At 55.1% G+C, this 22,981-nt stretch overlaps 6 protein-coding genes across 6 annotated transcripts; all 6 read left to right on the forward strand.

The window, feature by feature from the left end:
• Positions 1–857: 857 nt before the first annotated feature.
• VTJ04DRAFT_5720 (uncharacterized protein) lies at positions 858–2,363 on the forward strand (the record flags this gene model as incomplete). The annotated part of the gene is made up of 4 exons (XM_069363866.1): positions 858–1,171; positions 1,236–1,715; positions 1,774–1,882; positions 1,950–2,363. 4 exons carry the CDS (start codon positions 858–860, stop codon positions 2,361–2,363), a joined length of 1,317 nt encoding a protein of 438 aa, XP_069217749.1.
• Positions 2,364–3,783: 1,420 nt separating this feature from the next.
• VTJ04DRAFT_5721 (uncharacterized protein) lies at positions 3,784–4,846 on the forward strand (the record flags this gene model as incomplete). Its single annotated transcript, XM_069363867.1, has 3 exons — positions 3,784–3,789; positions 4,070–4,341; positions 4,660–4,846. The coding sequence occupies 3 exons, from the start codon at positions 3,784–3,786 to the stop codon at positions 4,844–4,846; spliced, it is 465 nt and encodes a 154-aa protein (XP_069217750.1).
• Positions 4,847–4,931: 85 nt separating this feature from the next.
• Positions 4,932–9,287, forward strand: VTJ04DRAFT_5722 (uncharacterized protein; the record flags this gene model as incomplete). The annotated part of the gene is made up of 2 exons (XM_069363868.1): positions 4,932–7,862; positions 8,244–9,287. The coding sequence occupies 2 exons, from the start codon at positions 4,932–4,934 to the stop codon at positions 9,285–9,287; spliced, it is 3,975 nt and encodes a 1,324-aa protein (XP_069217751.1).
• A 1,245-nt stretch (positions 9,288–10,532) lies between these two features.
• On the forward strand, positions 10,533–11,425 carry VTJ04DRAFT_5723 (uncharacterized protein; the record flags this gene model as incomplete). Its single annotated transcript, XM_069363869.1, has 3 exons — positions 10,533–10,852; positions 10,926–11,293; positions 11,352–11,425. 3 exons carry the CDS (start codon positions 10,533–10,535, stop codon positions 11,423–11,425), a joined length of 762 nt encoding a protein of 253 aa, XP_069217752.1.
• Positions 11,426–14,854: 3,429 nt separating this feature from the next.
• On the forward strand, positions 14,855–15,281 carry VTJ04DRAFT_5724 (uncharacterized protein; the record flags this gene model as incomplete). The annotated part of the gene is made up of 2 exons (XM_069363870.1): positions 14,855–15,044; positions 15,127–15,281. 2 exons carry the CDS (start codon positions 14,855–14,857, stop codon positions 15,279–15,281), a joined length of 345 nt encoding a protein of 114 aa, XP_069217753.1.
• A 1,860-nt stretch (positions 15,282–17,141) lies between these two features.
• On the forward strand, positions 17,142–17,419 carry VTJ04DRAFT_5725 (uncharacterized protein; the record flags this gene model as incomplete). Its single annotated transcript, XM_069363871.1, has 2 exons — positions 17,142–17,283; positions 17,349–17,419. The coding sequence occupies 2 exons, from the start codon at positions 17,142–17,144 to the stop codon at positions 17,417–17,419; spliced, it is 213 nt and encodes a 70-aa protein (XP_069217754.1).
• Between the last annotated feature and the right edge of the window lie 5,562 nt (positions 17,420–22,981).

Consider the following 22,981-nt stretch of genomic DNA (forward strand, 5'->3'; position numbering starts at 1 on the left):
ATACCGAAAGAACACCGGCGTAGTCGCCGTGCATGTCGGAGTTCACTCCGAGATCTTTGTTCTGGCCATGAGTTGGATGTCTTCCGGTGTTCATCCCGCTAACATCCCGTGTCAAGGTGGAGACAGCACTCCGGGGTTGAAGCGGATCCATCGGGCGCGATTCTTTGTGGGGCGGGCGGATGGCGTCTTCGGCACCAAATCCCCCTCATGCATCGAATTGGGGCGCGGACCCCCCTGAAGCAGCAATTGACTTGCATTGTTTCATGACAGCCTGGTGGTTGCTTTTACCTCACAACTCGCAGCCCATGCGATGCAGCCATCGAGGCTAACGCTAACGTCATCGGCCTTGTTCACCATGTCGGCCAATAAAAACACCAGCCTCGACAACACCAGACGCCGAGCAGGTTGACACACTCGGAAACCATCACGACGGAACTTGCGGCGTGGAGTTCTTCGCAGGCACGGCTTCCAATCGCAGCAGATCTTGGAACCCCGCGGGGTATGTCAGATCTGAGGAAGAGCCACAGGGCTGGGTCGAGGACATCTCAGCTGAGTGTGTCGTCATCGAGGATCGACAGGATGTGCGTGGGAGGCTTTGTTGAAGGCACGGCCGGAGTCGGATGAAGTGGACTAGAGGACCTCAGAGACGCGCCGCGATGAGGACGAGGAGGGCTGGTTGGGAAACGATATGAAAGGGCTGCGCGGCGCATGTTGGAGAGGTCATGAGTTTGCTCATCACAAGATTTACACTCCCGACAACGAACGCAGTTCTCTCTGTTCTTCTCCGACCTCTTGATCCATCCTCCGTTTTTGATACCCCCTCTCTTTCTTGTTCAAACTCGCCGACAACCATCAACATGTCCGACGGACTCCCCGTCCTCAGCAAGCCTCCCGCGGCCACCGACCCGGCTGTGTATGCGGAGTACGAGAGCAAGTGGGCGACGCTCCCTACGGATGCGGAGGGATGGCTCCAGAGGGCTCGTGAGGTGGCCGCTGTGCTGGCTCCTGACGCCGCTGCTCGCGAGCGCGCTAACAAGTCCCCCGTCGCCGAGGTTGCGCTGCTCAAACACTCTGGCCTCCTGAAGCTGCTGGGTCCTAAGAAGTATGGCGGTGGTGAGCAGCCTTGGAGCGTCGGTTACAAGGCCATCCGCGAGGTTGCCAAGGGTGATGGGTATGTCAAATCCTCTTGCTTCCCCCCAGGAGCTAAACATTACTGACTTGGTTCTGCACTCCAGCTCCATTGGCATGCTTCTTGGCTACCACCTCCTCTGGTCGACCACTGCCAACGTTGTCGGCAACGAGGAGCAGGCGGACCGGTTCCAGAAGCTGATCATCACCAACAACTACTTCGTCGGCGGTGCCGTCAACCCGCGCGACAATGATCTCAAGATCACCTACGACGATGAGAAGATCACCTACAACGGCTTCAAGAACTTCACCACCGGCGCTGCCGTGTCCGACCTCATTGTTCTCGAGGGTTCTGTCGAGGGCCGCCCGCCCGAGCAGCACATTTTCGCCATCGTGCCCACCAGGCAGGCTGGCATCACCTTCAAGTACAACTGGGACAACGTCGGCCTGCGCCTGACCGAGTCCGGGTCCGCCACAATCGAGAATGTGTCTGCGCCGTGGGCCGACGCTCTCGGCTGGGATGCGAAGACCAAGAACCCTGACCCGGCGGTGCTGGGCATCGCTTTCCCGTCGCTGCTGCTGCCGACGTATGTATCCAATCTCTGAATCCAATGAAGTGAAGTCCACTGACAAGTCATTGTGCAGTATCCAGCTCGTCTTCAGCAACTTCTACCTGGGCATTGCTCTCGGCGCCCTTGACTTCGCGAAGAATTACACCGTCAAGACCACCAGGCCCTGGCCATATGGCGGCGATGTAAGTCTTATCCCTGAAAAGGTTAGGGTTTCTTAGTCACGTGACACAATCTAACCGCGCCCCACAGAACAAGGAGAAGGCCACGGACGAGTTCTATATCCTCGCCAACTACGGCAACTGGTTCGCCCACCTCCGGGCGGCCGAGACGCTTGCCGACAAGGCTGGCGACGAGGCGGACAAGGTCTACGCCGCCTACGGTGGCTCTCTGGAGCGCCGGTCCAAGCTGACCCCCGAGGTTCGCGGCGAGTGGGCTGAGTGGGTGGCCAGCATCAAGGTCGTGGCCACGGACACTGGTCTCCGGGTCACTTCGGGCATCTTTGAGACGACAGGGGCCCGCGCCACGAGCAATAAAGTTGGACTTGACCGCTTTTGGAGAGACATCCGGACGCATACCCTCCACGACCCCGTCGCGTACAAGAACCGCGAACTCGGGCGCTATGTGTTGCTCGGGGAGCACCCTGAGCCTACCTGGTACACATGAGATTCAGATTTGGGTGAAGATATAACAATGAGAGCAGAGAATTGTGTTCAAATCCATACTCTTGGTGTTCGCTGTGACTGAGTGCTCATTTTGAGATTCACGCGTGACTATGTAGTTAGTTGCTTGTTCCTAATCATAGATGCTTGGTAGCTGAGTCTCGCCACCTGGGTAATGGCGCTTTCGAGTTGTGTGTGTTGGCTGTGATTGGGGGTGACGCCGTCGTTGTTTTGTCAGGGGAACCCTAACCCTGATTGCCATTTGGGTTGCCTGGTAACGACTCGCAACAAAAACAACAAAAACAAAACGCCAGAGAAGAAAAAGAGAAAGAGAAAGAAATAAGAGAAAGAAGAAGAGAATAAGAGAAAGAAAAAGAAGAGGAAAATCTTAACACAGCTCTGTAACATCCTACCACGCCATTGAACACAATGGGATTCATTAACCCCGTCCAAGCGAAATGTCAACTGATTGCTTAAGTGGCTTAAACACTCCCCGACAAGCCTCGCACCAATCGCCACAAAGAAGCTTGCCGGTTGGTAACCAATCCCTCTTACTGCCACAACTTTCTACCTCAACGCTATGTTGTCAAATCTTGTCAGGTATTGCGCATGAAGCTGACTTGTCAGGATCTATATATGTTTCATCGCCTTTGACTTCAAAGCCAAGGTCCTAAGTGTCACTGAACGGTCGGCAGTGATCAAGACTCTCAAGTCTTTGACAGCGCATTGTTTTATTGGTGTGGTGGAGGACTATATAATGATGCATATCCTGATTTTAACGATTCTGTGTGTCATGCTCATGGTTGTCTCGGATACGATGATCGGTTCAGATGTAATTATCTGCGAGCTTGAGACTCGTAGTAGAGCCAACGTACATTTGCCAACAAAACCTTAGGCAGTCCTTCAGCTTGTTAGGTTGTTGGTGACCTGATACTTGCTCAAAACAGCAACTTGTTGCAAAGTCATCAATGATGCCGGAAACTGAGAACATCAACACCAACAACAAACGGATTCTTGCCTGATTCGTGGCAACCCAAAACAACAAATCTCTCGCCCCATCCACACTTCCTCTTCTTTGGGACGACATAGATAGTGAAGGCTTTCAAAACACAGAAGTCCACCAACATGACCTGGGTATCCCCCCAGGTATATGGAACTCGAAGCACAACGGCTGGGCCAGGTACATTGCTTTCTCAGAACTCAAGGCCTTTTCTCTTTTTCTTTCTCTTTTCGAGGGAAAATAGAAAGGTGAAGGAAACTGGTGTTCGGGACAAAGACTAGATTGAACCAAGTGCATTCACTCATTTCCCCAGTCATTCTGCTCTCAGATATAATACGAAGTCTTGAGGCCTCAAATATTCGTGCTACACCAAACTTATCACAGCACCTGTTATTTCAGGTAGTGAATCACATTGCTCTCAACAATGCAAGTACATTGTATATGCGTCCCATAGCGTGCTACGAATTATATGCTGACAGCGGCCATGTATCCGCTTCAAGCCTATATATCCAATTACTAGTCCAGTTGGTTGTGTGTTGAGAGTCACTGGCCCTCCCAATGCCCAGCCTCCAAGTCGCCTCCGATGGCTGGTTTGGGCGGTCCAACGAAACGGGAGCCGAAACTAGCTGGCCCGTGCCCTCGATGACCCACTTTGCCCGAACTGGACCAACCACACGTGAAGCCCTGGCACCTGAGAGCAGGCCCTCCAGCTGCGCGGGGGCTGCCATGAGCAGATCCGGAATCCCCCATCAGCTGCCCTGAAACCCGCATCGGCCTTCTGGGAGATCAGCAAGACATCATCGACGCGCCAGTCCCAATTCCCAAAACAAACATTTTCTCCGAAAAGCCGCGGCGCCGGCGACCTAGGCGACACCTTTGCTCACTTTCCCATAGAGACTTTGCGACCGGGTCACCTCTTAACGCCAGATCCAACAGCACCTCAACTTAATCGACCCGCGGTTTCCAGCGTCGCTGATTGTATGTATGTCCATACCTGACGTCTCCTGGACCCGCCCTGGTCCCCTCCTGATCCCCGGCCTGGGCTGTGACGAGCGCTCGGGTTACTCTGTCGAAAGCCCCGCTTCTTTGAAAAGACGCGAAGCATCCATTCCATCGCGAAGCGTTTGCGCTTCGACCAGACGACGTCTGGAAGCGAGGGAGTCGAGCTGCAACTGCGGGGAGACTCAACGGATTGCCCTTGTCGCTGCGGTCTTTGCCGCTTCGGACCCCACTTGGCTCTCGCACACACCACGCTCGTCGCCAACAAGTTGACTGACCACACATCCTCTCCTTCATTTAGACCACTTCAGATACCCAGCCTCGATAGACTTCAAGATACCCAGCCAGTGACTACGGCTACAACTACCGGACTTTACATGCCGGTTTTTGGCACCCTTCGCATCTCTCTTGTTGCGACGCCCCCACCGTCTGCCACCCCTCTTTGGCCAACGCATGCGATCACTGGGAACACATATCCGCCCTTGTGACCGCGACACCACGGCCTTCCCTCAATCCCCTTCCATCGGCGCCGTGACCTAACACCACCCACCACCGTCAACACAACCGCCCAGCATGTTTTGGAGGTTTGGCGGCTACGCCAATGTCTCCACCATCGACACCATCCTCGAGCGGGAGAACTTCCAGCTCGAGGAACTCCTTGACGAGAGCGACTTGGTTGAGGAGCTGAAGCATCACAATGCGAAACTCGTCGAATACCTCCGCGGGCCCGAGGTTCTCGAGAAGCTGCTCAAATATGTCGTTGCTCCCAAGCTTGAACCCGTCGCTGCCCCCGATGACGACGACGATGACGACGACGATGATAAGCCCAGAGGCATCGGCCGTGCCTCACTGGGCTCATCCATGACCGGCGATACCAGCCATGATGACAAGGAGAAGAAGCGCAACCGTTATGCCTTCGTATCAACGGAAATATTGTCATCCGACATTTGGTCCATGTACGATGCCCTCATGGAGTGCAAGGGTCTGCTGCGCGAGTTCTGGCAGTTCTTGAAGCGCGATGCCCCTCTCGACCCGTTGCAGGCCAGCTACTTCACCAAGGTGAACGAGGCTCTGTTCGACAAGAAAACGGAGGAGATGTTGGCCCTGCTCAAATCTCTGGACGGGGCTGTCCAAGATATCCTAAAACACGTCGACTGTCCGATGATCATGGACCTCCTGCTCAAGATCATCAGCCTCGAGCGCACCGAAAGCGGCCAAGGCATCGTTGAATGGCTGTACACCCAGAACGTCATGACGACCCTCGTCTCCTTCCTTGGCCCCGAGCACAGCTGGTCAACGCAGACTTCGGCAGCTGATTTTATCAAGGCCATCATTACCATCTCCGCCAACGCATCGCAGAATGAGCAGACCTGCATCGGGCCCAACGAGCTGACCCGTCAGCTGGTCTCGAGGCCATGCGTCGAACAACTTATCAAGTACATGCTTGGAGGCGGCAACCCGCTGACATGTGGCGTGGGCATCGTCATCGAAGTCATCCGGAAGAACAACTCTGACTACGACCCGGAGGGCGTTGATATCAACTCTCCACCAACAAGCCGCGACCCCATCTACCTGGGCACGTTGTTGCGCCTGTTTGCCGACCACGTGCCCGACTTCATGAACCTCATCATGAACGTCCCGGCCAAGAACAAGTCTTTGGCGTCCACGTTCGGCGGAAGTATTGAGCCTCTTGGTTTCGATCGCTTCAAGACATGCGAGCTCATGGCAGAGCTCTTGCATTGCAGCAACATGCTGTTGCTCAATGAGCCTGGCGCTGAAGATTTGATCATGGCCCGTGACGCCCAGCGCCACCGTCTCAGGGCGGAGGGGAAACTGCAGCCTCTTGGTGGAAATGGCAACGAGACTCTCTCAGTTGACGACATTTCGGTCAACGTTTCGCAACTCTCCACCGCCGACCAGAGCCGCAAGCTCGAGGTGACCAACGTAACGACTGACGATGACGGCTTCGAGGAAGTCTCGCACGCCGCGGATGACGATAACTCGCATGGCGTCTTGGAACTCCCTGATGCGCCAACAGCCCCTCGTGACATTCCTGATATCGATAAGTTCGATTCGGACTTTGTTGACGAGCCCCTGACGCCCACCATTGCGCAGAAGAGCGAACTGCAGAGCGACAACGTTGTTCCGGCTCAAGCATTTGAAGACCCTGAGCTGGTCGTGGCCCCTCTGTCTCCGTCAAAGAAGGCGATTCCGTTAGCGACCACCGGCGACGAAACTGGTGACAAGACTGCGTCGGAGCAGTCTGCTTCTGACTCAACCCCCGTTGTCGCAAACCAGGCAGAAAACGAGCAAAAGGAGGGCCCGAAGGAAGAGTCGCGCGATGAGGCCACCCAGCCAGGCCCAACTGAAAAGGAGAGTGAGGTTCCCAGCGACAAAAAGACCCCTGAAGCACTCAAATCCGAGGAGTCCCAAACGGCAGCCCAGGAAAAGGCAACTTCTGCTGAGACAGAGCAGCCTCAAGCGGAATCTGCCGGTACTACCTCCTCGAGTCCTGGGGATCCTCCCGCTCCCTTGCCCTGGGACGAGAAGTCTGTGGGATCGAACATGAGTGGGGAGACAACGATTACTGAGAAGCAGGAGAGCTCTGAGGCAGCAAGCACGGAACCCAGTGCTGCTTCCACCTCAACTCCAGTCGCAGAAGAAGCTCCGTCACAGACAGAGAACCCAGAACCGCAGTCGACACAGCAGACTGCGGCTGATTCATCTACTGCCCAGGAAACGACTCCGGCCGCTGAGGCTGCCAAAGCCTCTCCGCCGGCTCCGGAACCCGTCGTTGGAGACTACTTGAAGATGCAGTTCGTGAAGCATGGTGTAGTCCCCACCATTCTCAGCTTCTTCTTCCAGTACCCATGGAACAACTTCCTGCACAACGTTGTCTATGATGTCGTGCAGCAGGTTTTCAATGGGCCAATGGATAGGGGCTACAACCGAAACCTCGCCATCAGCCTCTTCACAACTGCCGATATCACCACCCAGATCATCAATGGCCAGCGGGAGAGTGAAAAGTCCCAGGCTGAACGTAACACCCGCATGGGGTACATGGGACACCTGACGCTCATCGCCGAAGAGGTCGTCAAGTTCACCGAGCGCCACCCGCCCGAGCTGCTTAACGAAGTGGTCTTGGAGAAAGTAATGGCTCCGGAGTGGGTCAATTATGTGGAAGGGCCTCTTGCCGAGACACGCGAACGCGATAATGCGATCCTTGGTGGTGTTCGCCCAGAAGTGGCTATGAGCCGCGCCAATGCGCAGAGTCTGATGGGCGGCGGGTTCTCAGGTTTGAGCTCCATCGGCCTCAGTAGTGGCGCTTCTGCTGCTCTCGCCGAGGTTGGACTGAATGGTGGCTCCGACCTGTCTGACAACGCCAACAACAGCGGGCTCGGCACGTTCTCCCTCAGCTCGGGGACCATCATGAGCGGATTCGGCAGCTCTAGTGATGAAGACGATGATGAGGACCAGGATACGGAGGAGGACATCAACAATGAGGTTAGTGATTCTCAGTTGTTTCGGTCCCGATCCAACCATGACCAATTGGCTGGCCCAAGCGGGCCCAAGGACATCGTTTTGGACAACCCATTCTCGGACGGGTTTGTTATGCACCACGCAGATGACGAACCTGATTGCGAGATGATACCAAACAACGGGCTTGGGTTCTTGCCTAAGCCATCTCTATGGCGTCCGTCGCGGACGCGCCTCAGTGAAACCTTGACCAACTGGATACAGTATCTTGGACGCTATTGAGGCTTTCATCAGCTGCCCTTAAACCAGCACCCGCGGGAATCAACTGTCTTTTCATTCGATGGCCTGCTGCCTGGATCTCTTGTCAAGCCTCGTCCGTCTTAGGTCTTTGAGACTAACATTGTTCAGTTCCGAGCTTATACCGACCCTCTCAATGCCAACAACTCCGACATCAGCCCTCCTTCGATCCCTCCACCACCCCCTCCCCCACCTCCTCTCAATATCCCGCCATCGCGTGCCCGGCTCCAGCTTGCGGCTCGCCTTGCTATGAACAAACGCAATGCAGCCGCTGCTGCGGCCGCTGCAAACGGCGGCCAAGAGTCGACTTCCACGTCAGGGGAAGACAACAATACGGATTCTGCAGCATTCACCCTTCCCAGCACAACAGGGAGCGAGCGGTTGCGGAACCCATTTGCAGACTATGACGACGGTGACGAAGACGGATCTAGCAGCAGCAGTGACGACGATGCTGCTGAGAACGTGGACAGCAGCAACCTGGGTGGAGGTTCATCCAGTACCGTATGGAACCGTGGTTCCTGGTGGCGCGAGGTTGTTCGTAGCGCCGCCCGGGGCGGCAGGAGTCGTGGGCTTGGCCGCGACGACACGGATGAGGTGGAAGTGGAGAGGTTTGGCGACGGGCGGGATGACGACAGCAGTGACGAGGAAGGCGGCCGCCGGCTGGGCGATGTTGACGACATTGAAGACGAAGAGTTCGGCGACTTCGCCATGCCCGAAGTGGAGGAGCGCGTTAGTACCGTCACTTCTTCGGCCGTCGACCCGGGCCGCGAGACCATCCTCATCAAGCCGATGCCACTACACCCAAGCTCGTCGGCTCTCAAGGGTGCCTCCATCAGTCCGTTCAGCAGCCTGTGGCCGTTCTCGAGGGAAAAGAAGGATGAAGAGCCAACGGCGTCGAGCGGCGAAGGTTCCTCGAGCACCGGATCGCAACCCACTACAGGCCTTTCGACGGGGACCGCCGGTAGCGCAGCCCATGCCGTCGTCATTACCGAAGAGCCAGTCGAGTTAACTCACGAGGAAGAGGCCATGCTCAGCGAGGACGGCAAGCTGATTAATCGCGCGGTGGAAGCGAAGCGGAGGACGAGCATTGATGATCCGGACGCTGAGGACGTTGGAGAGGAGATCATCGTGCACCGCGCGACGGGAGCCCGTTAGCGGCGGGTTGCATCTTCGTCGTGGGTGCGGGCTTGGAATGGCTAGGAGCATGAGACTGGTGGAGCTGCTGCTACATGATGTATGAAGGGATGATGATGGCAATGAACCATGGCTATGGAAGGCTGGACATCACTGGCCAGATAGATGCATCAAGGAGGTGTATGAAGAAGGGATGAATGGACTTGTGAGCAATGTATTCTGTTTTTCATGATTTTATACATGATGTTGATCTTGGTTTTGATGTGTATCGGAGAAGATGTTGAGAGTGAGCTCCGGTTGCGTGATGCATTAGTACTCCAGCTCTAAGCGGCAAGGACTGCTTTTTGCATCTGCAGCGGTTGACATTCGGTTGGTGTTACTTTGTTGTCCTGGAGAGGTTCAAGGTGAGGACTCTGTGCTCCGGAGGTGGATAGGAAACACTGCGAAAGACACCCAACTCAATCAGCCACAATTACCTCTTATTACCCCCTCCTGCACAGACACTCTAACAGAGGGTTGGTTTCAAGGGGCTTGACACTCCAATGGTGACAAAGTCATGCGATTGTGCCGATCTCTTTTCTTGGGTTCGCTCGCACTGATGGTCATCTTGCTGTCTTGAAGCATGTCGCGCTGTCGAAGCCGGATGTCTGCCCCTGGTGGTTCGATTCTTCAAACTGCACTACCCCACCGCATAAACAAACGACAGTCGTCATCACAACAGTTTTGTGCCGCGGAGGTGGCTCACGGGGGCAAAAATTATCAGAGATATGACTGTTGATCTCAAAGCTCGTTTGTGGAAAATCAACATTGGCATTTAGGCGGTAAAATGCCGACGCGGCTGCCCAGCCGATATAGCCTGGATGACGGACAAAGCAGAGGACATACAGTCCGGGGATATTTACCAAACAAGGCGATCCGAATCCGTGATCCACTGCCGTGCGACGCTGGCGAGTGAATCGAGACGCACCCCAGACAACTCACTGCCGCTCATCCGCTTCCCCGGACGAAGTGTCCATCAACCCCACGTTTGAGACGGCAGACATACTAAGCACTAGATTAAGACGGCAACAAATCGGGGTTCAAAAATCTCGAGATGGAGAAGCGTGAGGGGAAGAAAGAATGGCGTATATAATCGCCAGCGATGGGACGGGAGATCTGCTTCACGTCCGACTGATCGTCCTCCGCCTGCCCATCCCCCTGGTTCCAAGGTCTTGAAGGAACTCGCCCAGAAACCGTTTGAGCGACAGTGTCTCTGTGACATTAACAATGCTTGCCGAAACTGTCATTACCGGTCTGCTGCTGGCCTCCAGTGCCGTGGCCTATCCGGCTCCCAACCCCGTACAGTTCCTCAAGCGGGCTCCCGAGGCGGGCGTCGTCATCCAACGGTGCGCCAACCCGGGCCAGCTGGCCCTGGCGTACGACGACGGGCCGTACCAGTACACCTCGCAGCTGGTCGATATCCTCGACCGCGGCGGTGCTAAGGCCACCTTCTTCTGGACTGGCACGCTGTACGGCTGCATCTACAACCAGGCTGCGGCTGTCAGGAAGGCGTTCGCCTCTGGCCACCAGATCGCCTCGCACTCATGGTAAGTTGGCACTGTACACAGTATATGTTCCCTGCTGGAAATTATCCTGTGACTAATTAATTCTCTCCTATAGGAGCCATGGCTACATGGGCAACATGAACGAGCAGCAGATCCGCAGCGAGATGACGCGTCTCGAGGAAGCTCTCGTCAACCTGATCGGCAAGAAGCCCGCGTACATGCGCCCGCCGTACCTCCAGACCAGCGGCGTCTTCCTGCCCACCATGCGCGCCATGGGCTACAAGGTCATCACCAACGACGTCGACTCGGGCGACTGGAACAACCAGTCCCCGCAGCAGAGCCAGCAGGCCTTCCAGCGCGCCGGCACCAGCGGGCCCGGCCACATCCCGCTCATGCACGAGACCTACGCCAGCACGGTCAACACCCTTACTCCTTGGCTGATCAACTGGGCCAACCAGAACGGCTTGAAGCTTGTCACTGTTGGTATGTACTCCCTGATACAACCACCTTTTTGGGAAACACAAGCTGACGAGATATGTAGCCGAGTGCCTCAACGATGCCGAGGGCATGTACCAGCCGGGCAACTTCACTGGCAATGGCCGGAACTATTGCTAAAAGGTGGTTTGTTCAAGCAACTGGGAGGCAGGAAAAATATGAACATTGATGTAAATGCCACGCCTCACACGAAAACAAACAAAGTGCAGGTCCCAAATAGCAATGGCCTGCTTGATCATCTTGTGTTTCCCTGTGCTGTCCAGGTGACTGACTTGTCACACACTGCTGTCATCGCCTCATGGCGTAAAGAACTCAACAGTCTCCCGGTCTCCCGAGCTGTACACTGATATGTACATCAAGTACCTCGTCCGGTGTTGACGTCCCAGCCTCACTTCGCACAGACTCCTTTCGGAGGAACTTGTGGCAACTCATGGAATGAGGAGGGACGCGGACATGCTATTTTGCTTCGTTGCTCAACACACCAAAGATAGTGGCGTACCACTTGACGGAAGCTTAACTGGACTACATGAACCCAGGAGGTGTTGACAAGACCCTCTCTCAGGCGGCAGCCTTCACTTTCCGGGCACAACAACAACTGGCTGCTTTGGACAAACAAGAATAGGTTCACCTCAGACATCAAGCGCCAAGCCATATGCAGGATTGGTTCATGAGGCTCGGGGATGCCCTCAAGGATACCATTTCGTACCTTAGGTAGAGACATGCCCAATATGCCCGGACAGTCCATTATACATGGAAACCACTTCGCAGGATAACGGTACGGATGATGGACAGTGGGGAGAAACTACCCCATACATACATACGTAGCGCCCGGAGTGGTCCTCCGTAGCGAGCAATGGGTTTCTTTGACCACACGCCAAACTTGCCTGCCGGACTGAAGCCAGTGTACCGTACCCGTGAGCTCCACACCATATCGCCTACACTAATTTACGGAGTAACTAAACATTTAGTCTGTGTTCCTAGAAGTTCTAGCCTTCCGCTAGCTATATTGTCTCTGATGATCGTAGCACTGCCATTGGTCCATCGCCTCGAACCAGCCTGGAGCTCGCGGCCCTGAAGGAGAAGCCGTCACATCCCACTCCGAAGTCCGATGAGGCCGGCGCCAGACCAGTGATGTGTGTCGCCGGACGCATCGCCGAACCGTGAGCTGGCCAATGGGTTCCGGATGCCCCCGGTCCCGGCAAGATGGTCCAGACAAATGGGGTTTCGGAAAGAAGATGGGGAGAAAAAGCAATTCGCTTTTTACTTCACTTGTGTTCACTTACCACAAGGTGAAGTGAGCTCAAGACTTCTCCAGATCAGGGGAAGCATGCGAGTGGGCATCGAGCCACCGGGCCGGCGCGATGCACGTGGAGACGGAAACGGAAAGGATCGACAACATGGGCGACGCCTAAGGCGGCACGGCCGGGACCAGATCGTGAAGTTGGGGAACTTTTTCACTTCACCATGGTGTTGGAGAGCAGATGGATTTGTTGGAATCGAGCTTTTGATTCAAATGGGTCCTTACCTGCCCCATTTATCTCGGGGAGACCCGGAGATGCTGAGCTGGGATTTCTGGCCGAGATGCGCAGCAGACATCAAAGTCTCTCATGTTTCTGATCAACCTGTAGTATGTACGAAGTTTCGTTGATACCCCAAGGGAACAATCGACAGCCTTTGCCATTCTCTTTAGCCTCACCATGTGCGTTCAGCTACCATTCTCGCGTGAGCGCCATGTGGTGGGTGGGTGAGGTCGATCTTCAGTCCCGACGGTCTGGCAACCAAGGGGAATTGGCCATCATTTCCCCGGACGACGCCACATGCAAAACGACTGATCGGGCACCGAGTCTGGTCGCTCACTGGCGCGTTGCTGATCGAGGAATCCTTCGAGAAGCACTTGGCGTAGGGCCGACTCTGGTCGCGATTGGCTGTCTCCCTTGTTGGCGTCTCGCCACGCGAGCAACACCATCGCACCGGGAGGCTCTCGCCAGCCTGATGAAGGATCGTCGACGGCGTCTGTGTGCACTACGGAGTTCAATCCGAAGTGTACGTAGAGGACCATCCTACACTATTCTCATTCGGGCCTCTTTTAACCAGATGCGGCAAAAGTTGAGAAAGGCTGTTAAGTGTTGTGTTCTGTTCACCACCTACACAGCGGCTGAGGAGCGACATGCATCCCCCAAACCACGTGGCGATGAGGCTATTCTGTGTCTTGTGTGTACCAAAGCGGCAATCACATACGTACGCTCATACATAGCCGGACCGCGAAGCGAGACCGAGACCCAAGCCCATGGAACGACGAGATGTGCGGGCTGGCCGCCCTCGTCGATCACGGCAATCACATGGAGTTGAGCCGCCGCGGCCTTCGACCTGACTTGGCCGCAGGTGGCCGCCACCGGCCCGACTGAGAGGTTCGGCATGCCAGAAAGGACATGAAGTGAAAGACATGCTAATCGCGCATGGCGACTCCGGCTCTCTTCGATCCCCAGTCTGGGCCATCACGCGAGAATCGTCCTGGCCATGTGAAATGTGGTGGCGGAGCTGGAATCGTTAGCTAGCAAGTGTTTCGCCGACGACCCTTGAAGTCTCAAAACACCAAGGGCCGGAGTTCTCCGAAGTTGACTTCTCAAACGGAAGTTGAACACTGCTCAGGGGCCACGTGTAGAAAACACATGTTCTCTTCAGCAGACCCTAGGAGGCCGGGTACGGAATCCTCCGTGACCGCTTCACCGAGGCCAAGGATATCTTTCGACTCGTGGCATCAGTGTAAGAGGAAGGTCTTCGATCGGACGTTGCGTCGGTATCCAGCACCGGCCAACGTACCCAGCGTCAACTCCACGCTCCCCCAGGGAGGCCCCGGACATGACACATGGCATGACTTCTGTTTGAGGCAAGAAGATGAAGCGAAAGACGCCGGGCCGGGAGTTGACATGGGTGGGGGGATCCGCAAAAGAGCCGGTTTTGGAAGCTTCGAAAATGCTTCCAAAGAGTGGAGACTCCGCAATCTCCAATCTCCCGGGGGGTCAAGACTCGGGACATGATCAACATGAAGGTGAACATCAACAAGCGTCCGTCCCCAATGCCATTGATGCCCGCGCCCTTGGCAGAGGATGACCTGACGGGCACGTGCTTGCGGCGGATGGTTTGGGAAGTTTGGAGCCCAAAAGGAGCCGGCATGTCCGCCCAACGACTCCCGAAATGGGAAGCGGCCCGTCGTTCGAGGGTGCATTTTGAGGCTCGCTTGTGCGCGAGCCGCAAAGGTGTCGCATGCTGTTCGGTCCTGCTTTCCGACCCGTGTGGGTTCTCTTTTGTCAAGTGAAGACACACACAAAAAATTCTCTTTTTTGCCGGCTAGAACCGTCGCGACGGACGGGAGTTGCGCTTGCGGATGTAACGGTTCTGTTGTTGCGGTCAACATCAATGAAGCTTCTTTTCTCCGTGGAACTGAAGGGCTGGTTTCTGTCAGCCACTCCTCTGCGACATACCTATGACTTTTGTCCATCTTCTTTTTTGAGGTAGACGGGGTGTTGGAAGCTGTCTATCGGGTTCACCATGATCATCATGACGGGAACTGCGGCAGACAATCCCATCAGATGCACGCCATCAAATGAACTCCCGCTGCTTGGCAGCCAGACAAGCCGGCAGCAATGCCTCTCGACCTTCGGTTCCGCATCCCTGACCGTCCCCAGCGGAGGAAGCGCCGGGTCGATGGTCTGGGCGATGCAACCCTTTGGGCTCACCGGTGCGGGCCCAGAGGGGTGGCAGCAACGGTCTTGCAGTCCTTTCAGCCCACAATCGCAAATCTGTTTCTTCGCCGGGGCCAGGCACGCACGCGATGGTGCACGGACGGGGCAGCTTCGGGCCCTCGAACACCACCAGCACGAGCCGAGCATCCGTCAAGCAGCGGATGCGAACCATGGTCGGCAGTGGACCAGCAGAACAGTCCGGACCGACGGAGCATCGTGCAGCGTCCTCCTAAAAACCACAGCACATCCCACTTTTCATATCTACTAAGTATCACACAACATGAACGCGCGTTGCGTTGCTGTCGCCGATCGATCGATCCTAATGGGCTTTTCTGTTCATTATTTTTCTCATTACGGGCTAACTAGGAGGTTCTGCGTCAGGATGCCACTTGCCTCCTAGATAGCAGCCAGGGGGCCAGGCCAGTGTGCCCTAAGCGAGGCCACCACGTGCTGGCTGTGGCGTTTGGGGGCGAATGTGATGGCCTGCCCGGCTGGGCTCGGGGCTTCTGTCAATGAATGAACACAGTATCCGGTGGTTGCTGGATACAGGTGAGGAGTAGTATATACGACACAGACTGCGAGAGGTGGGACAGAAACTTACTACAACGATCACCGAAAGCGAGGTGCAAAGAGGACACATGTGGGATAAACCGTTGAATGGATACCTGAATGGAGTCTCGAATGGATCCTCTCATGGCCCACGGGGAAGATCATGGCCGTCGGGTACCACCGACGCTGGTATGGGAGGGCATGAAGCTCTGCCCTGAACGCCCTCGACTCCACCGTTTGGCCGAACGTCTCCGTTTTTCCGTAACTAATCCACTGTCGTTGTTGAGCCGATTTGTTTTTCCATTCCCGAGACATCCAGCAACCCAAAACAACGCCGATGGGCCGGCTGCACATGCAAGTCTCATCATTCTCATCATCATGATCCGGCGTGACCAACGCGGCAATTGTCTTGCTTTCATCATGGCTGGGCGAGGGCTTCACTTGTGTTCATCTCGCGGAGCCCAGTCCACTGATACTGATGGGCGGCTCGGCTGCGCCAAACACTGACTACATTCCCACTTCGGGCTGGCGTCGGCCTCCAATTTTCCTGATGTTGATCATTGGTGTAGTGAGTTCTACTAATTACCATCGCCGTCTCCGGCCATCTCGAAGTCTCGTGAAGCTGTTGCCAAAACCGGCAATGTTTTGAGTAGAGAAATCCTGAGAGAGCCAGTAGCTCCGTACCACACCAGCGACCACAACAAGCCATCTTGTCCGTTTGCACAAAACATGTGTCTCACCCAACGAACGGCCGAAGGCTGGATGTTATTGTGTATGAGTAACTGGCTACAGGATGCTTTGTCGGCGTATGGATGCAGTGTTCGGCGTAGCCCATCCGTCGGTGCCACGGTGCCAGAGAGATTGGCGTGCAGAACCAAGGAAAAACAGCAGCGATGGCTTCGATGGTCGAGACTGTCATGATGGGAGCGATGGATGGAACATGCACCAAAATGGCATCTGGCTTGGGCACCCGAGGGTCTGGCATCCATGCCTCGGGCGCTTCAGGTTCACAAGCTTCCACAATCCCTGTTGTCTTGCTTCTTTTCACTTCTGACACCCCCTCGACACACCCCCTGTACAGAACAGCCCGCTGCAACACACCCCCCTCCGTCTTTTCACAGGCTATTCCCGGGCCCCTGTCACCCCCGAGCTCCCAGTCCAGACCCAGCAGGAGAGCCTGCATGATATCGCATGGATTCCCGGTCCTGTGGAGTATTGACTCGGCTCGTCCTCGACAATGTCCGTGATGCCGGGACTTATTAAATGAACGTCGCCCTCCTCCTCAACGGCTCACATTGCTCTCTCGTTCCAATCCACCAAGTGCCTTTGAACAAGCAACATCAAGTGACAACAACTACTATCCAACTCTACCGACGACAAGATTTGCTTCTCCGGCAAATCATACATACCGTACCCGTCGTCACCCTCACGAGTCCTCACACGTCCACCACTCTCACACAACCCGGTGTTCACCGAGTAACCGAACCCTCACCGTTCACCTACAAACCTGAACCACGAACCCCTTTTTACACAACACTATCAAAATGTGCGACTACACTCAGCGCGAGTACTCCTGCGGCCACTTCCGCTGGATCGCCTCCAAGTGGTGCCGCGACTACGCCACTACCCACAAGCGGTGTCAACCCAATGTCACCCACTTCGAGTACCGCGCCGACGACCTTTGTGGTACGTATTCCCCACAGAACCGTCTACACTTTGGTACCACAGGCAACATGCTAACAGAACCCCAGGCGAGTGCAAGCCCAAGGAGTACCCCCCCTGGGAGCACCTCATCAAGCGCCCCAAGCAGCCCATTCATTAAACGACCACACGGCGCATTGGGATTTTGCGCAACAAAGCCGGTCGAGGATGAAGACGAGTTGAGAAACCTCAACATACGGGCAATCGCCGAGAGCGCTAGTCAGCGCGAACACAGCGCTGTGGCCCGACGATAGGGCCAGGGCTCCGCGGCGATGTCTCAGTCTTCCAGATCTGGAGGGGCACTCAGCACCCCTCCAAACACGACGACCACGATCCGCGATTCGATATCACTGGCTACGCCAAGTGTCAGGGTCACTCCGCCACATACCGGCATCACAACTACCTCACGTCTCGACGCAGTCCGTCGATGAGTTGAATTCTCTCATCGCGACGGCAAATCTTGCGCCACATGTACGATAACGATACCGGTGTTGCGGGAACCCAGCACCGCATCCTTCCTAGAGGAAGGCCGTTGAGCGACGCCCTCCATGGATTGGAGGTGCTAATTTGTGTGTTATCTGGATACCCCTGGGGTTGGAGTCTACGGTTTCGATTGGGCACATCTTGGGATACCTAATACCTGGGTTTTTTGTGTGTGTTCTCGGAGTTTACCACATAGACGGGACGGGTAAGGGCATCGGGAAAAGCATAGGAACTGGGCTGCTTCGGGTTGGGTTGGCTGGGTTGGTTTGGTTGGTTACTGGGAATACGGGATTATACCTCTTGGGTTGGTAGACGGGAGTTACTTCGGCAGGCAAGGTTCTACAGAAATAGACATTATCTTTTGTCAAGATGTTTGGTTGGTTCGCCGGGACTTGTGTGACATAACCGCTGCTCAAACTCCTCAACCTTGGAAAAACGAAGAGCCATCCGATTACCCACCTCAATTGTGCGCCCCATCTGCTTCCAACTGCGCAAAAACACTCAGAGAGCAACCGTTACAACCCAGCGGATGTTTCTTCCCTGCAAATGCTCCTAACTAGGAGTAACTAGTAATTAGCATTCGGTCTTTTCGCGCGCGCGCGAGCTGTTCCCCAGAGCGTCCTCCGTGCCCCATCAGTTCGGCAGAACACACAAGCTCGCTCCCTTTCTGAGAGGCGAGGCTAACGGGTTTTTGGTGGGCGGGTGGAAGGTGGGTAGGTGGGTAGGTGTTAGGGAGGTCCGCACGGCGACCTCGCGCGCACCGACCCTCCCCGCTCCCGCTGGTGCCGCTGCCGCGCACACGCCCGCGGGTGCCCAATGTGTGTCTCGAAACCAGGGTGATGCCCGATCGGGACAGCTGGGTAAAAGGAACGGCAGTTCTCTTCTTTTTTTTTTTTTTTTTTTTGTTGTTTTACCCCGTGTACGAGAGAGACTGTGGGGTGTTGAGGAGACCGGATGACGCTGAGACACTCCAGTCAGGATGTTTTAAGGTATGTTTTAAGTGGACTGGGCTGGAGGTATCAAGGCCAGCGGGTGGCAGTTTTGGGTAATAGGACATGTGCTTCTTCTGGCTCTGAGGGAAGGGTCTTGGGTTCACAGATCAACCGGCAGCAGATGTTTGCCTCGTTCGGATGGACATGGGAGTGGGATCTCATCAGCCATGTGAGCCATGCAGTCCACTCTGAAAATGGCCATGCGCTCGTCGGAAACGTGCTGTACAGTATGTATGTATGCATATACAGTATGAATCATGAGCTGCAGCTGGCCTGCATTTTGGCAAGAGTTCACTTGTCAGAACCCGATGAATCAATTCCTCGGGGATTGCTTCACTTCCCTCCTCCTCTCATCAGTTTGGCTTGCCAACTCATTGTTTGTCCTTCTACCCCCCACTCTCACTGGTTCTTTTCTTCCCCTGGCTGCCAGTCGCAGCCCTCCTCTTCTGCGGTGGTGTTCAAGTACTGGCCCAGTCAAAGCGCCATGTGATAAACACAGCAGAGCTCATCAGCCATCTACCGGGGTTGTGCCCCAAACCGCCGAATTACATCACTCGTCGCACCCTGGACTGCTTCCCAAACAGGACAGCCGATGCAAGCCCCGCGGTGACGGAACCGAGGGAGATTGGATGAAAGTCGATTGTTGATGCTGAACGTGAACACACGTGGAGTAAGGCGGTGAGAGGCTATCTCGATCGAGGGCCGCGGAGATCACAGTGAACGGGGGCTTTGAATGAGTGCTGCCGTATGATATGCGGTGGTTCGGAGAAGGCCCATCACCATTGGGAACTTTTGAGACTTCTGGACACTTGAGGATGGGGGTGTGAGATTGTCATATCAGGCTGTAGAGACGAATGGCCAACACCGGCGCCATCTTAGTCCAAAGTGATATCAAACACGGCAATTTTCTGTTTCGTCGTCCACAGGGTAGGCAACCAGCCCGCGACATGGCTAGCCCTTTGGTGTTCTTGGTGGGTGGCCGTTGGCCGTTGAATCGAGGTCTAGGCCGGCAGCGCACATGCCCGTGACCGTCGGCCACGACACTCGAGTCCATTGGACGCCGCTAACACGGGACGACACATCGGCTTTTATCTGATGGGAGTTGCATACGGAGTGGTTCCATGACATCTCAGTGCAGGCAACTCTTGAGGCTGGATATTGGTTCTTTCTGTCTCAGTTTGCCGGCCGGGGCCCAATGTTTTCTAACCAAGCTGTCGTTACGGTTATGGCCGACTTAAGACCTTGTTACTTACGTGTTCGCAGACCTTCCGGCTGTCAAGTTTTGAAGTTGGGTGCTATGATGCCTACGGTGAGACAGGCAAGCAGTCCACCGAGCTCTATGAATCACGGGGGAACATGAAAACATGATGCCACGAGTCAGTCAAAACAACGCATCAAGACCAGCAAATATTCCTTTGGCCGACGCCGAAGATCGTCCCATGCAGATGGAGGCCCAACACGGCATCACCATCTCTCTCTCACCACGGCTAGACGCGTTGGCTAGATGTTGGCCAGCCGCAAGCCACCGGCCGTAATGAAGCCCGAGTCAGCCAGCCAGATACAACCAGAGAAGGGTGGTAGCAGCACATACAGCCGGGTCTTCTGGAAAATGTTGGCCCAGGAGGGCAAGACAACCACCTTGCTTGCTTGATGAGATAGCAATGGGTGGGACGACAAGACGGCTCGAGATCTGAGCAACAAATCGACACGGCACAGTCCTTGATGTTTGGTAACATGCGAATAGCCTGCCGGAACTCTCGTGAACAGGGCAGCAATGCATGGGTTCCAAAACTGCCTGCCGCCATCATCTGTGAAGGGACGTTGGCGATCGATCACTCTGATCCCAAGCGGATCGTAGATCGACGGATGGTGTTTCTCTGAAACGCCACATGCCTGGTCTTTGTGTTGACTGTTTGACCTCTGGTGTTCCTGAAATAGTACGTACATACATACATCCAGTACCGCATCATTTCATCACACCAATGACAATGACAACCTCCCCAGGTTGTCGGTTGGCGCCCAAAAACGGCAGTCCTGGGAGAGTGTGGCTTTCTGAAAATCTTCTTGATCCATGTTGTCTTCGCGTGAGCTTGCCTTTGAAGTTCTCGGATGAGGAAAGATGTGACAATGGCCCTCATGTGAGAGCAAGGGTGTCTGACCCCTCCATGAATTAGGGCTGCAGCAAATGGCTCGCGGGGCTTCAAGCCTCGTTTGCTTTTTTCCCCTGCACGAGCTTCATCCGCAGCGTGGGGAAACATTTTGTCCGTGATTGCGGCGATGGCTGGGCTACTATCCGCCGCTGGCTGCCGTCACGCTTTTCCTGTTCAGCATCCTCGGGATGGTCAGCTTGGATAAGGGAAATACGATGATTGATGGTGTTTCCCTCAACACAGGGATGTGAGCTGCGGCAACATGCATTTGTTCTCTCCCTGTCAGTATGTACATAGCCGATGCATGTCTGCGTCAAACAAGGCAATGCGGTACGGTGATCCTGCGCAGATCGAGGGCGGTTTCACTGCCGAAGTGCTGACCTTGTTTAACTTCACCAACGCCCTGGTTTTGGTATCCGGCACAATCTCCTGAATGTGGGAGGACCCCCGCTAATACACCATGACAACAACCTGGGAAGAGACATGGCCCGGACCAACACCTAGCAAACGTTCAACACACCACCCCATAACGTGAAGCAAGGTCGGTGAACGAATCCCAACGGTGTCCTTTCTCTCCGCATTTTCCTGCCATCGCCACAAGGACTAGTGCGGATCGCGCCGTTGCAACCATTACTCCATACCGGTCCAAGCCGCCCATCACAATCACCATCGAGTTCCTTGCTCCCCAGTCTCGATCGCGTCGCACAGAGCCTCCCGCCCCCACCCTCTCCCGACATTATCTGGGAAACTAGACAGATCGAGGCTCAAACAGCTGGGTAGCACAAGCCTGTTTCTCGAACTTCACATGCGAACACGACATGGCTGGGCTGATTGTGTTGATGTGAAGCCAAGGAAGTGCCCCTCGATGTCTGGCTCCATGTCTGTATCTGCGATCTCGATGAACGCCACGATACTTGTCGATCGTGATCCGTATCCGTATTGAACGGGCTGTTCTCTTCTTGGCCCGGGTGCTTGAACCGAGAGATCTAACTACCGCTTGACGGGGGTAAGAAAGTTCCCGGCCCAATCGTGCCGACTCAGGTTGTAACTATCCAATCTTCCGGCCCGATTTAACCTTTTCTGTATTGTTGTCTAGTGGTAGCAAAACAATAAGACACACGTCGTTGTAACTCGGCGCTCGTGATACTAATGACATGGGCGTATATACCCGGCACCCCTGAGATGCCCGGGTTCACTTCCTGTCGTCGGGTCTGAGGGAAACAAGACAATAATTAACCACTCCAGGCTAGCCCTCTGGCAAGCCTGATGCTAAACCGGCAGACATGGGTTTCCGGCAAACTTTGGTTTAGCGAATGCGAGCCTTATGGTCACGCCTCGGATGCTTCCGAGTCCAGCCTGGTGAAACTCATGGAGAAGTAAACACAACAGACACTGGGCACGGCTTCATTTCCCGTCGCCGGCATCTCTCCATCGGCCCCCCGCAGTCTTGCAGACCATACAGCCACCCGCATGCTGACCACTGCATTCCAGGATCTCGGCCTCCTCTCCACTCGGCCGAGATGACTCGGCCCGTCAGCTGCCAGCAGGACGGCGGACGGATGCCCACTGCGGAGTGTCAACACAGATGCATGTACATACATACATCAGCTGTGGGCTTTGAGTAGGTATCCTGCCACCACTTGAGAAGTGCCAAGGATAGCCAGTCGGTGCTCATCTCGTGCCGCAAGGACAAGAGTTAAGATAAGGTGATAATACGCTCAGACATCACACGCCATGTCGGCATCCAACTGGGGAGCGGAACAAACTCCGGGCACCCTGGTCATCGGCATCGGCTGAGCTTCTTGTTGGCCTTCACCACATTTCAGAATATCCCATAGCTGTGCTTATCTGTCTGCCTCCGAACAGAGCACATAACTACACAGTACTCGTACACAACTGACGAGCTCCCTGACCGGCTGTCTTGGAAACCGGGAGGTGATCCGGTGTGTTATACTCAGATGGCCCGGACAAAAACCATGGCATTCCCCAAACCCCATCCTGCCTCTGCCATATGCACCAAGACCATCATGGTTGCACCATCCGCTTCTGCGGCATGTC

Source organism: Mycothermus thermophilus, assembly GCF_041956435.1.
Source record: "Mycothermus thermophilus strain CBS 625.91 unplaced genomic scaffold VTJ04scaffold_4, whole genome shotgun sequence".
In the NCBI taxonomy this organism is placed as follows: domain Eukaryota; kingdom Fungi; phylum Ascomycota; class Sordariomycetes; order Sordariales; family Chaetomiaceae; genus Mycothermus; species Mycothermus thermophilus.